Below are 16,643 nucleotides of genomic sequence, written 5' to 3' on the forward strand. Positions count from 1 at the left end.
TCCGTTTGTATCTATTTGTTTGCTCGTTTTCTTCCCCTCCTAGTTTGTGAGCTTTGTGGACGGGAGCCATCTTTCCCCTCTCTTTGTATCCCCAGCACTCAGTGCAGTGCCTGGGGCAGATGGCACTTAAGAAATACTGCTTAATCAAGGTTGCCCACTGTCACCATTACTATTCAATATTGTATTAGAAACACTAGCCTCAGCAATAAGAGTCGAGAAAGAGATTAAAGGAATCGGAATAGGCAGTGAGGAAACCAAATTATCACTCTTTGCAGATGATATGATGGTATACTTAGAGAACCCTAGAGATTCTACAAAAAAGCTATTAGAAATAATCCATAACTTTAGCAAAGTTGCAGGTTATAAAATAAATCCCCATAAATCCTCAGCATTTTTATACATCACCAACAAAATCCAACAGCAAGAGATACAAAGAGAAATTCCATTCAGAATAACTGTCGACAGCATAAAATATTTGGGAATCTATCTACCAAAGGAAAGTCAGGAATTATATGAGCTAAATTACAAAAAACTTTCCACACAAATAAAGTCAGACTTAAAGAATTGGAAAAATATCAAGTGCTCCTGGATAGGTCGAGCAAATATAATAAAGATGACAATACTCCCTAAACTAATCTATTTATTTAGTGCTATACCAATCAGACTTCCAAGAAAATATTTTCATGATCTAGAAAAAATAACAACAACATTCATATGGAATAATAAAAGGTCAAGAATCTCAAAAGAATTAATGAAAAAAAAAATCAAATGAAGGTGGCCTAGCTGTACCTGACCTAAAACTATATTATAAAGCAGCAGTCACCAAAACCATTTGGTATTGGCTAAGAAATAGATTAGTTGATCAGTGGAACAGGTTAGGTTCACAAGACAGAATAGTCAACTATAGCAATTTAGTGTTTGACAAACCCAAAGATCCTCACTTTTGGTATAAGAATTCATTATTTGACAAAAACTGCTGGGATAACTGGAAATTAGTATGGCAGAAATTAGGCATGGACCCACACTTAACACCATATACCAAGATAAGATCAAAATGGGTCCATGATTTAGACATAAAGAACGAGATTATAAACAAATTGGAGGAACATAGGATAGTTTATCTCTCAGACTTGTGGAAGAGGAATAAATTTGTGACTAAAGACGAACTAGAGACCATTATTGGTCACAAAATAGAAAATTTTGATTACATCAAATTAAAAAGCTTCTGTACAAACAAAACTAATGTAAACAAGATTAGAAGGGAAGCAACAAACTGGGAAAACATCTTCACAGTTAAAGGTTCTGATAAAGGCCTCATTTCCAAAATATATAGAGAGCTGACTCTAATTTATAAGAAACCAAGCCATTCTCCAATTGATAAATGGTCAAAGGATATGAACAGACAATTTTCAGATGATGAAATTAAAATCATTACCACTCATATGAAAGAGTGTTCCAAATCATTATTAATCAGAGAAATGCAAATTAAGACAACTCTGAGATACCACTACACACCTGTCAGATTGGCTAAGATGACAGGAAAAAATAATGATGAGTGTTGGAGGGGATGTGGGAAAACTGGGACACTGATACATTGTTGGTGGAGTTGTGAACGAATCCAACCATTCTGGAGAGCAATATGGAATTATGCCCAAAAAGTTATCAAACTGTGCATACCCTTTGACCCAGCAGTGTTTCTACTGGGCTTATACCCCAAGGAGATACTAAAGAAGGGATACGGACCTGTATGTGCCAAAATGTTTGTAGCAGCCCTGTTTGTAGTGGCTAGAAGCTGGAAACTGAGTGGCTGCCCATCAATTGGAGAATGGTTGGGTAAATTGTGGTCTATGAATGTTATGGAATATTATTTTTCTGTAAGAAATGACCAGCAAGATGAATACAGAGAAGCTTGGAGAGAATTACATGAACTGATGCTAAGTGAAATGAGCAGAACCAAGAGATCATTATATACGTCAACAATGATACTGTATGAAGATGTAATTTGATGGAAGTGGATTTCTTTGACAAAGAGACCTAATTCAGTTTCAATTGATCAACGATGGACAGAAGCAGCTACACCCAAAGAAAAAAAACACTGGGAAATGAATGTAAACTGTTTGCATTTTTATTTTTCTTCCCAGGTTATTTCTACCTTCTGAATCCAATTCTCCCTGTGCAACAAGAAAACTGTTTGGATCTGCACACATACATCGTATCTAGGATATACTAGGACATATTCAACATATATAGGACTGCTTGCCATCTAGGGGAGGGGGTGGAGGGTGGGAGGGAAAAATCGGAACAGAAGTGAGTGCAAGGGATAATGTTGTAAAAAAAAAAATTACCCAGGCATGGATTCTGTCAATAAAAAGTTACTATAATAAAAAAAATACTGCTTAATGGGTGGCACTGATGAAGTCACTCAAACTCCTCAAGTTTCGAATGGAATTAACAATGTTTAAACTATGTATCTCATAGGGCTGTTATGAGATCCAGATATGATACTGTTTCAAAATCCTTTGCAACTGTAGAGCTCTCCAGAAACGTGAACTATTTGGTTCTGAAAGTGCGGTCTGGGGATTCTGGTGAGCATCTAAACATCAAAACTTTCCCCAATAACAGTAAGGCTTTTTTAATGCTTTAAAAATGTTTTTAACATAGTATATATAAATTTACTAATATGGTGTGTGTATATCTGTATATATATTTTATACATATACATATGATTTTTAAATATTATATATATATATATATATATATATATATATATATCAATAGCTTTAGACCACATAAACCAAAACTCTTCAGGGTGACTATTAGCTCTGAGGATCCTTTCACTGCTAACTTTTATTTGGTCCAAGATCCCACTGAGCTTGAATAATCCATGTTTGATATTTCAAGGTCACTTCCAACTCTACCACCCCATGGGTGCATTGGCTGATTACAAGATATCATTATGGAGAAACCAAAGGAAAGTGGTGATTACCATGGCTTTCAGCAGCTGCCACTGGTGCTCATCCTGACATTGAGAGGAGCTCTTTTCTAGGATGTACTGTTCTTTTAACTCCTGAAGAAGACTCTTTTTCCGGGACATTCTCATCTGAGTCATTGTGGCTGCAGCAATATTCCTGAGAGCAAGTCTTCTGAGGATGGAGCTCAGCATGAGCCTGTGTTTCTGTGATATGGATTTTCTTGACCTGTGGAAGGCATTATGGTTTTAGTGACCATTTCCACCTCTAACATCTTGAAACATAGACATACAAACACACACACACACACACACACACACACACATACATAAGCATGATTATGTCCAATCACAATGACTTTGGTGAGTTTCAAATAAAGGAATACATTTTTGGCTGATTATAAGAAAAATGCAACAGTCAATTCGAAAAGGCAAAAAACTCACCCTTTTAAAAACAGGACTGCTAATAATAGTACACTAAATTATACAATCAGGAGAGAGATGTTCACTTTTTGTTCAGTAGTGTCAGTCATGTTTGACTTTTGTGACTTCATTGGGGTTTTCCTGGCAAAGATGCTAGAGATGGCTAGTTAAGTCATGCTATCTTGATAAAAGCTATCTTGATACCTTTTTCTGTACTTTAGATTCCTCATCTCTCAATTCCTTCCTAGCTCTAAATTTCTATTTGTGTTCCTATCTTATGTTCTTTTCCTGATTATAAATTAAGTGGAGATCGGGAATATACGTTATCCATTTTTGCATCTCCCTCAGTGACTAACACAGTTATCTCTGTACAGAGGGTGCTCAGTGATTATCATTGATTTCATTTTGATACTCTAGGGAAGGCACAGTTTTTAACTTTTCTTTTACGTTCGTCTCTTGAGTTATTGATACACATTCTTAAGACTCCCAAGGTAGACAGCCACAGTTCTCATGCATTGCTTTCTCTTACTGCAAGTATTCAAAGAATACTCTGTATATACCCTTTCAGAAATGGAAATCAGAAATCAAGAACAGTGGTGTCCATGACTCAGGTGAGCTTCTGTCATTGCTCAGTCATTTGATCATACCCAAATCTTTGTGGCCCGGTTTGGGGTTTTCTTAGCAGAAGTACTGTACTGGTTTGACATTTTCTTTTCAAGTTCATTTCACAGTTGGGGAAACTGAGGCAAATAGGGTGAAGTGACTTGCCCAGTATTGCTCAATTATTAAGTGTCAGAGACCAGATCTGAGTGCAGGGAGAATGGGCTTCCTGACTCCAGGCCCAGAACTCTATTCACTATACCATTGATACTAACTGCCTGAGTACTAGACAGAATCTATTCTTAGTCTTTCCTACTTGCTCACTCTGAAGTGGTATTCATGGTTTTAAGGAGACACTAACCCTGGGACTCTGGCCTGATGGCTCCTTACAATGCCATGTATCACAATGGCCAGGAAGGGCAGGGGATCTAAGGGGAAGGCTATGGTATGACAGGATCTCAGGTTCCATATTCATCCATACTTTTTGTTCTCAGATGTGTGTGTACCATTACCACCAAGCTCCCAGGGCCCAAAGACTGACTTCTATTCCCCTGGGCCACATATAGCAGGGCTCTGCTCCTTTAGGACGTCCCTATATGATTACTTTCTTACTGAGAATCAGCTCTGTCTTTTCTAGCTGCCCCGGAATCGTGAAAGATAGAGAGGGAATCTTCCAAGAAGTAGAAGCACTCGGAGCTTCCCGTATCCCGCCCTGCCTTTATGTTCCAGTCTATTGACTTATACTTACTCTTCACTGAGACCACCCAGACGACACAGTACCCCATGGATAATACTCTCATGTTTCTCCAACAAGTGTTTCTTCATGATGGCAGACAAGGCAAACTCTTCAGTCCACAGCTAAATAAAGGAAACAGAATTGATGAAGGTGGCTCAAGTTAGAAAGACAGTGTTGTGTGATAAACAGAAAGAGCATTGGCTTTCAGAGTCAAGACCTAGAATCTTGACTCCATCACCTAGTAGTTCTTGCTTCCTCAACTATACATAAAAAAGGAAAAAAAATACATCTGGACCACAGCTCTTATATTAGAGGTAATATGGCAAAGTGAGGAAGATGCTGAATTTGGATTCCAGAAGCATGGGCCTGAATAGCAATTCTTAGCTGTGTGATAATAGACAAATTATTTAATTTCCATTAGTCTTAGTTTGCTCATCTGTAAAAAGACATTGCAATATCTGTAGTATTTATGCAATAGGACTATTGTATGGCTCAAATGATACAAAGCAAATAAAGTGTTCTGATTTTCTGAAGAAAGCACTTTGTGAACCTTTAAGAGCTAGGAAATATAGAATTTCTATAATTATGACCATAAAAAATCCATAAATGTTTATTAAATGCCTATAATATATAATGATGGGTATGATTTTTATCCCAATTTATTTTCTAAATTACCATTAGAGCAATATGGCACTTCTCCATAAGTCACATATCCAACAAACCTTATTTATCTGGAGGATAGAGAGATTATCATCACAGCTGTACCATGGAAACATATTAAAAAATAAAAATATAACGTGAAAGATAGGCATGGGATAGTGTGGAACGATCCCTTTGATATTAGCTAAGGAGAACGGGGCACAGGTTCTGGCCTTGCTATTTTCTAGCTCTGTGATCATAAGCAAATCATTTATACTCTTTGAGCCTCAGTTTCCTCATTTATAAAAATGGGAATCAACGGTCACAAGGTCTATTGCACAGGATTTTGTGAAGAATGTACTTCATAAACCACAAAAATGACATAAATGGGATTTGTGGGATTTCATAGCTGTTGACTCATTGGGTGAGGAGACAGATGAAAGAATATCATGATTTGGATTATGGTGATGTGTATAATCTGGAAATAAATTGGCATTGGAGCTTTTTTAAGTTTCAAAAATATAAAATTGATGATGTAATAATTGGTACTGTTATTCCTATTCGGATGCAAGCTCCTTGAGAGCAAGGATTAGTGAATTCTTGCTATATGTGTCTTCGAGATCTAGCACTGTGCCTGACAAATAGAAGGCACTTAGGAAATGTTTACTGATTTATTCTTAATCATCCTAAATTACTTGTAAAAAAAAAATTAACTACCACAGTCAGGTTACCAAAATGTTTTGATTAAAGACTAAGTCATGAATACTGAGTGTTTGAAAATTGCTTGGATGAATTTGTAAGTGTAAAATGCTAGAGTTAGGAGGTAACTAGGATTATAGAGTCCAGAATTAGAGCTTAAAGGGCCTTCTGAATAGACTACAGACTGTGAGAGGCATAAAGCATCTTTGGACAAAATACAGATTATTCAAATGAAATATTATCTTTAGAGTTAAGAAGTAGAAAAGATTCCTTAGAGCATAGAATGTTCCATATAAAAGGGGCTTTGGGATTGATATGTCACTTGTGGAAGGGACCTCAGAAGAGCAAATGATTCTACTTGTTTTATAGATGATACAATGGAGTCTCAGGGCACAGGAAGTTCCAAGGTTTGTTTGGTCATTTCAGTCTCGTCCAATTCTCCATGAGCTCATATGAGGTTTTCCTGGCAGAGATACCAGATTGACTTGCCATTGGACAAATGAGGAAACTTAGGCTAAAAGGATTAAGTGGCTTGCCCAGGACATATAGCTCGCGAGTTTCTGAAGCCAGATTTGAACTTGAGAAGATGAGTCTTCCTGACTTCAAGGCCAGCACTCTACCCTCCGAGTAATTGTCAAAAGGGAGACTCTCATTTTAAGTCTAGCAAACTTTCCACTATACCAACAAGCTTCTATTTAGGACTTCACACACACACACACACACACACACACACACACACACACAAACATGATAAATATGGTAATGAATCACGTCAATTGGAGGTGACTCATTTCGAATGCATTCCAGGTAACACTTCAATTAAGCGCCTTTCTCTTCATTGTAATGCACCAAACAGCTTGTAGGGTATGAGCTGGCCACTGAATGTGAACTAATATAGGTCCCCTGGAAATTGGGATCAAAATATGAAGCAAGTAACATGAATTCTCTTTTGCTTGAAGCTGCGAGTTGCACGAATTTATTGGAAATTGCAAAGGCAGGTTGTTAAAGGGCTCTGACTCATCTTGGTTAACAATTTGAAATCTCTCGGCCAAATGCTTAGGAAGCCAAGAAAATGGTCTCATCCCTGCACCCTTGAGGAACAAAACTATCCAGTTTGGCTCCATCTCTAGGCCAGAAACATGCCTCTTTTTTGCCTGCTTTCAAGCTCTGGACAAAATCAAAATAAGAAAATATGTGAATGTACCAAGGACTTGGGGATTATTTATGCCATGTGTTTTCTATCCCTTGTAATTATGTAGGAGGTTAATCCATGAATATCTGAGTGCCTGAAAGGAAGATCAAACAAAGACCATGGAACCAGATGAGAAAACAGAGGCCTCAAAGTTAGGCTAGGTGTATCATACTGCCTCCCTTTGTAATTTAGATGCACGATTGACAAGCTTCCATGGTCTCAAAATCCATCCTTTAGTACCCTATGGTAATCATCTTCTCTGAGCTTAGCTAAACAAGTCCTCAGAGGACAAATATACTGCTCCTCCAAGCATGCTGGTACAAGGCCTGGAACTTGGTGTCCAGAAGATTTATGTTCAACTTCTACTTCAGAGCTTTCCTAATTGTGTGACTTTGGACAAGTTATTCATCCAGTTTTTGCTGCAGCATTTTTATCTTTAAAACAGGATGGTTGGGCTTAATGGCTTCTAACATACCTTGAATTCATAATCTATATTTGAAGCAACTTGGAAGTATGGAAGGTAGACACTGGGAATAGTGGGAAGCATGCTAGATTTAGATTCAATAAGCCTCTGTTAGACTCCTGACTTTGCCACTCACTACCTGGCTCATTCAATGAGTCTGGCCTGTCTTTTCATCTATAAATAAGAGGGTTAGATAGGATATTATGCAATATATCACTTGGCTCTAAATCCAGTGACTGCGGAGGTGGCGTTCTGTGGGTACACTCCTGGAAATCCTGGGGCTTCTTCCATGACCAAAAAAAAAAAAAAAGAGATTTAAGGAAAATAGGAAAGATCCTAAATTGTCACCCCCTTCTCATATTTACTTGATGTTTTAGAACATTTAAAAGTGTTTTATTCTAATTAAATGTGAGGTAAGGAGGGCAAGACTTATTCTTCCCTCTTCATGGATTGAGGTTGAGACTCAGAGTCAGTTGCTTGCCCATGGCCACATGACAAAGTATCAGGGTCTCCTGACTCCTAGAGCCTGTTGTATTATATTTTGAATGCCTCAACTTTTAGCAAGTTGACAATTTGTCTGGAACACGGAGTATATGAAGAAGAAGAATGTTCAATAAGCCTGGAATGGCAGGCTGGCTACAGATTGCTAAAGGCTTTCAGAGTCAGAGGATTTTATACTTTATTATTCCAGATACAAAAGAAAATCACTGAAATTTTCTGACCAAAGGACTGACATTGCCAGACCCGGTTTTTTGGAAGTTAAATTTTCTGGCCAAGTGAAAGATGGATACAAAGAGGAAAAAAAAACAAAAAACAAAGGCAGAAAAGACCAATCAGCACTCAAATTCAATAGCCTAAACAACATATAATGAGGATCTAAACTTCTAAACTAGTGGAAGGACAGCCAAAGATATGAGGTAAAAAATATTTCTGGGAGGGGTAGAAAGAAGACCTAGCAACTGATTGGATTTGAAGGGTGTGAGAGAGGAAAGGATGGATGAAGGTTCTAAAGTTGTAAACCGAGGTTTCTGGAAGAATGATGGTGCTCTGATAACAAACGGGGAATTTAGAAAGATAATTTTTGACAGAAAGGTGGGAATCCCATTTTAGACATGTTGAATTTGTGACATCTACAGAACACCCACCTGAATATTTCCAATCAGAAGTTTTTGGAAGAGATTTGGGGTTCAGGAGCTAGATATGTACATCTGAGAGTCATCTTCAAACTTTCCAACAGGTGATAGTTGACTTGATGGGAATAAAAAAAAATCATTAAGAGAGGAGAGTGAGCCTTCCCAGAGGAACAGAGGGATAAAACTACATACAGAGAATGTTACACAAATGTTGATCCAGGAAAAAAAAGAGTGAGAAACCCAGTCAGAGAAGAATCAGAAAACAATAGGATCATGAAAACTCAAGGAGAGATGGTCCAGGAGGTAGGGATGGCTAATGCTATTAAATGCAGAGAGGTCAAAAAGAATAAGGGTTCAAAGAAAACCATTGGGTTTGGCAATTAAATGACCTCAGTAACCTTGGAGAGAGCAATTTCAGCTGAGTGGTAAGAAGGAAAGTCATATTGTAATAGATTGAGAAATGAGGGGGAAGGGGAGAAAGGAGAGGCAAAGCATATAGATATATTTTTTCTAGGTGTTTGACGATGAAAGAAGCAGAGATAATAGTTGATCTAATATCTTGAGATTATGATAGGATCAAGTGAAGGGCTTTTATTAAGACTATTTAGGTATATTTATAAACAGTAGGAAAGGAGTCAAGGTTTTATAACATTAAAAATAAAGCAGAGAGAAGGGATTAATTGATGGAACAAGCTCAAAAAATATGGGAGAAAAGAGAATCAAGAGCCTAAGTAATGGAGTATACCCTGGTAAATAAAAGAGCCACTTGTTCTGAGATTAAATCTGAGGAAGATAGAGTGGGGAAGATGGATGGTGAAGTGGAGAAGTGAGAAGGTTTGGTTGGTTGTTGTCCTTCCTTCTTGAAGAGGACCCAGATGACATTACTATGTTAGAGTCGAGCTGAAGTAAATCTAAGATCAGAGGAATTATGTGGGCAGAACACATACGAGTGCTTTGACTTTTCTCTTTGTAGGTCTGAAATGGAGCCATGATGTACATCAGTGGGGTCAAACTAATGGGAACAGTCACCACAAAAATCAGACACGGGGATCTTTGTAGGGCACATTTTGATTTAAAAAAAGCATATATGAACATATTATATTATTGTATTTTTCATTTATTTTGTTGAATATTTCCAATAACATTTTAATCTGGTTCAGGCTGCACTTGGAAACTGTGGCAGTATTTGACACCTATCATGTAGATTATGGACTTTAAAGAGGTTTCTGAATTGAGAAGCTGGTATATTTGAGAGGACATCAACCCTCTGTTTACCTTCATGTAAAGTTTATTCCTCACATCTTCATTAATGAGGCAATGTGGAAAATGAGAGAGAATGACAGTCTCTAAATATCTTGAGGCAATTTAAAGCAATTAAAGAATCAATCAGTAAATTAGTTATGACTTATACAACCCGAGGAAATGCTATCTTGATCATACTTATTTAATCAGTTGATGAGATCTTTAAACTTACTTGCACATGAAACTATTCTTGAAAAAGTTCTGGTAGAGCCGAGAAAAATCCACAAATAAAAAGAAAACAAAAGAAAAGGAAAGGAAAAGGAAAAAAAAAGAGGGAAAAAAAAGAACTTAGGTATTACTATGACCTAAAATAACTAAATTATTTCCATTATTGAGAGGTTACAGCTAGATTTGAAATATTTGCCTAAAGACAATGGTTCTGTCCCTGTTTCATATCAATATGAAACCCAGATCTTCTATTCAAAATTAGTAGATGCTGACTTTTTAATTCTGCACTTGCTACATCTCCCATAAATAGGAGATGTCTTATAAATGTCTTAGAAATGACATCTGAGCATTTCACTGCTCTCATGCTCCCAGTTTTTCAAGAAATGGCAGGCTTTCTCATTGGGATTCATTTTACTGTCCTCAAAAAACTTTCAGTGATTCTCTGTTACCTATCAAGGTAAACTACAAACTGAGACTGGTCCCTTTCCTTTTTTGTGCATTTTCCAACCCTAGAACACAATTTTTTTATATCTCATTTTTTCTTTCTTTTTTTTCCTTTTCTTTCCTTCCTTTTTTTTCCCTTTCTTTTTATCTATCTACCCGTCTACTTACCTACTTACCACTACTTCCCAATCAGTATGAATAATGAATTCTGTGAAATGGTCTCATTTATTCAAATTTGCAAGTTAATTCAAATTTGAAGTTATAATTATGTAAAATATGTTCAATGGTTGCAGCTTCATGGAAACATACAGCTTTCAAATAATATGATCATTACATGGGATTCATTGCTAGCCCTGAGACCTAGCATTCTCTTTGTGTGTGTCTCTTTGTCTCTCTGTCTTTCTCTCTCTCTCAGGACATATAACCTACCTATATATTAATATATACAATCTATACATAATGTGAACATACTTACATAGGTACATGTAGTATGTACATGCATATATTTATGCACACATGAATCTATGCAGAGGTATATGGATATACATGTGTTACCACATATAAATACATGTATGTTTATTGTATTGTGCCATATCGTGTACATTACATTATATTGTGTTATATGCTATATATTATGTTGGGTCATATTGCATCATATATTATATATAGTATTATATTACATCTAATATATATATGCTCAAATACTGTTTTCTATTTTTATAATCTTGAGATGTCAAGTTCCCAGAGGATGTCGACATGGCTGTTATAATCAAGCACAATACCTGTTTTTCTTGGTCAAGTAGTTCTTGGAAAAGTGTCCATTGCTTTTCTCGGAATTGGTCTGACTTCTCCAACTCAAGGGCTGCACTGTGGTGAACATCTTGCTTCAAGTGCTCACATTCTCCCAAGGGCAGGCCAGTCAGTCTCAAGAGGGTCTGAAGAAATGTTTCCTCTATGAGTTTTTCAAAAGTTTGGATACTTTTGCTATATAGCTCCTAAAAAAGGAAAACGATCCAAGTGAGCAGAATAGATCCTTCTGTCTTAGAAGGACAACTGGAGGCCCTGTGGGGTTACGGAAAGGGGGCTCACCTGGGACTTTGAATCAAGCCTCTGACTCGGTACCTGTGTAATGGTGGACATGCCATTTTCTCTTTCTGGTTTCTTACTTTCTCAACTGCAAAATGAAAACTCCCACAACCTTGACCTCTCTCTCTAAGAATGGCAGTGTGGCCTGCTTGAAGCTTAGATAGACAAATGGCCTCAGAATTAGGAAGCCTGGGGTTCAGGTCCCTCTTCTGACATGGTGAGCTAGGTGAGCCTCGTGAATAACTTAACTTTACAACCTTTGGGGCAACTGAGAGAAGCTGTAGCTCTGGTGGAGATCTACACTGGTAAAGTGCGTTTCCACATGGGAACTTCCTTATAGAAACGCAATCATAGACTTGATCTCCTCTCTCTTTTCCTAAATCCCCCCAAAAGAGGTTGAAATGATTTCCAAGGCAGGGGTTGCACAATATAAGCATATATAAGTGTACGTGTGCTTGCATGTGTGTTTATCTTGCCTCCCTTTGACAATCTGGTGATAACTTTGTACCTCTTCTCAGAGCATTTTTTTAACAGCCAACATTTACAATGACTATGATTTAAATAGTGCTTAAGGTGAGAAAAGCACTTTACAAACATGACCTCCTTTTATCTCCACCACAAGGCTGAGAGGTGGGCATTAATATTATCACCCCCATTTTACAGATGAGGAAAGCAAAACACACAGAAGTCTTCCTGATCCATAGTCCAGTGTTCCATCCACCCCATCCCACCTAGCAGCAACTAAATGTATAAAATAAAATATGTAAGATTACAAAGTAAATCACAGACCATCCTGAAATCTACATAGCCCAAGTTAACAACCGCTGCTCCAATGGATCTTCTTTATACCTTTCTGTTTGTTTTATGGCATCTAGGTGGTACAGTGGTTAGAGTGCCAGGTCTGGAATCAAGAAGATCTGAGTTCAGATCAGGTTACAGACACTTACTAGGTGTGTGGCTCTGCTCAAGTCACCTCACCCTGTATTTCTCACTTTCCTCATCTTTAAAATGACCTGGAAAAGGAAATGGCAAACTAGTCCAGTATCTCCGCCAGGAAAACCCCAAATAGTACCAGGAACCTTTAGACATCACTGAAAAATGACTCCCCTGTTTTTGCTTTGTATTTACTTGTGCACGTTGCTGCTCCCTTTGCTGCTCACCCAGTGGAACATCACTTGCTTGATGGCCATCGTCATTTTGTGTCTGTATTGCCAACAGCATGCCCAGGGCCTTGTTCATGGCAGACACTGTTTACTGAAATAAATCAAATTCCAGCTCTAATAAATGAACTCCAGCTAATAGACTAACTCTTAATTCTGCCATTTAATCTGTTCAGATGCTCCACCACCACTCTTTTTAGAGACCAACAAGGTAACCTTCAAATTATCTGATGTCTTCTCTGGGTCCCAGTGCCTAGAATCAGAGACTTCGTGAACTGGTGGAATGAGCAGCAAGTCGAAAGAAACCCAGTGATGGCCAACCTCAATGTGAACTCCTCTGTGACTCCAAGTGCAGCAGATTGCCTGGGGGCCTGCGGCGTCTAAGCAAGCTCTAATTGGGTTACCCAGAGAAGTTCACCAGGATGGCACATCAATCCCATGATGGCACGCTTGCCCGGGTTCTGGACAATAGATGGTGCTCCTGAGCTTTCCTGGTCACTGATGGAGTGGGACAAGGCTGTGCACTCGCTCTTGTGCTTTTTAGTAGGGTGTTTTCAGCCATGTTGTCAAAAGCCTTCAAGGAGGACAAACATGGAATCATCTGCTGATGGTAATTAATAGTAAATTCTTTAACTTAAAAAGGCTACGAGCCAAACCAGACCAGGGGGAGGGCTGGCATGTAAAGTTTCGTTTGCAGATGAAGGTGTGCTCAGGGCAGCCTCTGAAGCAGAGGTGCCCCAAAGCAGGCATCCATCCTCTGCTTCTAATTCTGACCTACTGATGAACATGGAGCAATTGTGGGAACTCCAGCTGCCAGCCTCACACCATTCATGTGTGGAACCATGGATTACAGCAAATGAAGAACTTTTAGACACTATGCATAAATTCACTTCCCTTGACAGTACACTTTCCAGGGATGTCCACATTGATAATGAGGTTGACAAACATACTGCCAGAGCTCACTCAGTGTTTGGGAAGCTCTGAAGAAAAGCATGGGAGTGGAGAGATATTAGACTGACTACCAAACTGAAGGTCTTCTGAACCATTGTGCTGACCCCATTGTTGGATGCCTGGAAAACCTGAACAGTCAAGTAGTGTCATTCCGGGAAACTGACTTGCTTCAATTTGCATTTCCTTAGGAAGGTCTAAAGATCACCTGGAGGATAAGATGCAGACACCGAGGTCCTTTGTTGAACCAAAATGTCAAATCTTCCAATTCTACGCAGGGAGATCAACTCCACTGGGCTGGCCACACTGTTCAAACACCAAATGTATGCTGGCAAAAAGGCTATTTTATGGAGAACTCACTCAGAGCAAGTGCTTACAAGGTGGTCAGAAAAAGGGATACAAGGACACCCTCAAGGTCTTCCTTAAGAACTTTAGAATTGATCATATGACATGGGAGACACAGGGATAGGACCACCCGGCATTGACTTTGTCTCATCAGAAATGCTGCTGTGCTCTATGAGCAGAGCAGAATTGAATTAGCTCAGCAGAAACAACAGATGTGCAGAGACTGAATCCACCCCAGATGATCATAGATGTGTCTGTGTCTGTCCTGGGGCAGAGCGTTCCAAGTTCACGCTGATCTGATCAGCCACAGATGTGCTCACTGACTGGACTTGGACATAGTGATGTCATTTTGGTGCTCTTTGAGAATGAAGAGCAACAACCAAACCAAAATCAAGCAGTCCCCCAAGTAAATGCCCAAATAAGTAAGCTCTCAAGTAAGAGCCCATTTGACTGGTAAACTAAAGATCCTCCTTAATCACCAAAAGCTATCTGGGAAAGCCGGTGTAGTAAATTATCACAAACTCCTCTACAATTGAACTATCAGAACCCTTTCATACTAAATAATCAGAAATCATTTACATTTATACTGTTCTAAATTAGTCATACTAAACTATCATAATTTATTAATATTTCCTGATAAATTAGTACATTTCTCACACACACATACACACACACACACACACAACACACACACACACACACACACATCCTTACAAGGAGAGATCTGAGAAGGAAAGAACAACATTGGAAATGCATGATGCAGATCACATACACATTTCCTTTTCTCATTTTTTGTTTCTTTTTTTCTTCTTTGTTCTCAAAAGTCACATCTTACCTTGTCCTCATCCCAAGAAGGGCCAGGAGTCTGTGGTCCATTGTTCTCTCCAAGGGGTCAGAACTCTTCCAAGCTTCTTTTGAAAGGTTTTCACAACCTACTTAAGAACTCACATGTCTCTTATGAACTTATGATACTGTGTGTTAGCAATGTTTATGACATGTCTTCCTACTAGACCAGGAATTCCAAAAGACTGGTCACCTTAGCTTCTCTGAACTTCAGATCTCTTCCAGTGCCTCTCCCAGTGCTGGCCTGGCCCTGTACTAGCCTCACCTACTGCCCTCACCTACTACTTAGAAGGTGCTTAATAAATGCCTCTGAATCCACCCCAGATACGCTTCCATGCATGGACACGTATAGCACAATCCTTGCTACTTAGGCTGCAGCTCATGGACCACTAGAGTTTAGAATTTCTGAATTTGAGTGTGCTAAGACGCTCAGTTGTCTACACTGTCTAGTACTAACGTGATGAGTCTCTGCGAGCAGTGCCTTAGGAGAAGCAAGCCAGGCAGGTTGGAAGTGAAATAGGTCGAAGATCCCAGGATCAGGTTGGCCCCATTATTAGGTGCTCTACTTTTATTTTGAGTGAGATAGGAAGACCCAATCTACCCTATAGCCCACTCCCCCCCAAAATGAAGCACTAAGGAAGGAAATCAGGCAAGCAGACTGGAGGACTAGCTCACCATCAGTAGAGACACATTGGGGAATGCAATTACATATTTTTCTTATAAACTAAAACAAAACTTCTATTCAAAGGTAATTGTTCATTAAAAGACTCACAAAAGAGCAACATGTTTCCAGAGATATTATCTTTTTTTAGTTTCTTTGAAAAGTTCTTTTGTTAAAATAGAGTAAGTTCTCCATTTGATGTGTTCTTAAATTAGTCTATATGCGGGCTGACAGATAATTGTAAAAAAAATTCATACCCTTCAGCAATGAAGTGGATTTTTAAACAAAGATTCTGAGGTAAATCTAGACTTCATCTGTATGATGTGGATAATTAGACATGCATTACCTCTCATGGGGCTGTGGGCAGGATCAAATGAGATAATGTATGCTAGTCCCAATTATCCTCCCCATCATCATTAATTATGCAAATGGACAACAGTATTGAGCAACAGGAAAGGTGCTGGATATGGAGTCTGAAGGCCTGGGCTGGAACAGCAGGATGGATGGTAACCTTTGCTCCTTCCGCTGCTCATCTTTTTTTCAGATCTCCTCAACTCTTGTCCCCTACAGACACATATGCCTTTGCACAGTTCAGCATCCCATGCCATAGTCTCTGCTCTTTTCCACAGTCAGAGCCTCAGACCACGTTTTACCCACATTATGCTGTGACTTCCCCACCTCTCTTCATGTGTCACTATGACCAAGAGCGAACTGTGAGTCCTCAAATGTTAAGGGACAGGGCAATTCTCCGAGAGCCTCCACAGCTGTGGATCACAGCATCCGAAGGAGCTGCAGGGCAGCCTTTGCTGACACAGGTGTTGTGGACTGGGGAG

At 38.8% G+C, this 16,643-nt stretch overlaps 1 protein-coding gene across 2 annotated transcripts in view; it reads right to left on the reverse strand.

The window, feature by feature from the left end:
* The window catches only part of EVC (EvC ciliary complex subunit 1), a 107,384-nt gene that overhangs the window by 27,032 nt on the left and 63,709 nt on the right, over positions 1–16,643 (reverse strand). Inside the window, exons 12-14 of one of the 2 annotated variants that reach the window (XM_012552338.3) lie at positions 11,550–11,762; positions 4,740–4,849; positions 2,987–3,197 (exon numbers count right to left, since the gene is read on the reverse strand). In XM_012552338.3, the coding sequence (XP_012407792.2) occupies positions 2,987–3,197; positions 4,740–4,849; positions 11,550–11,762 (534 nt within the window). The remainder of the gene's footprint in view (positions 1–2,986; positions 3,198–4,739; positions 4,850–11,549; positions 11,763–16,643) is intronic. The other variant, XM_031943804.1, reaches the window with a different exon arrangement.

Source organism: Sarcophilus harrisii, chromosome 6 (genome assembly GCF_902635505.1).
Source record: "Sarcophilus harrisii chromosome 6, mSarHar1.11, whole genome shotgun sequence".
Lineage (NCBI taxonomy): Eukaryota > Metazoa > Chordata > Mammalia > Dasyuromorphia > Dasyuridae > Sarcophilus > Sarcophilus harrisii.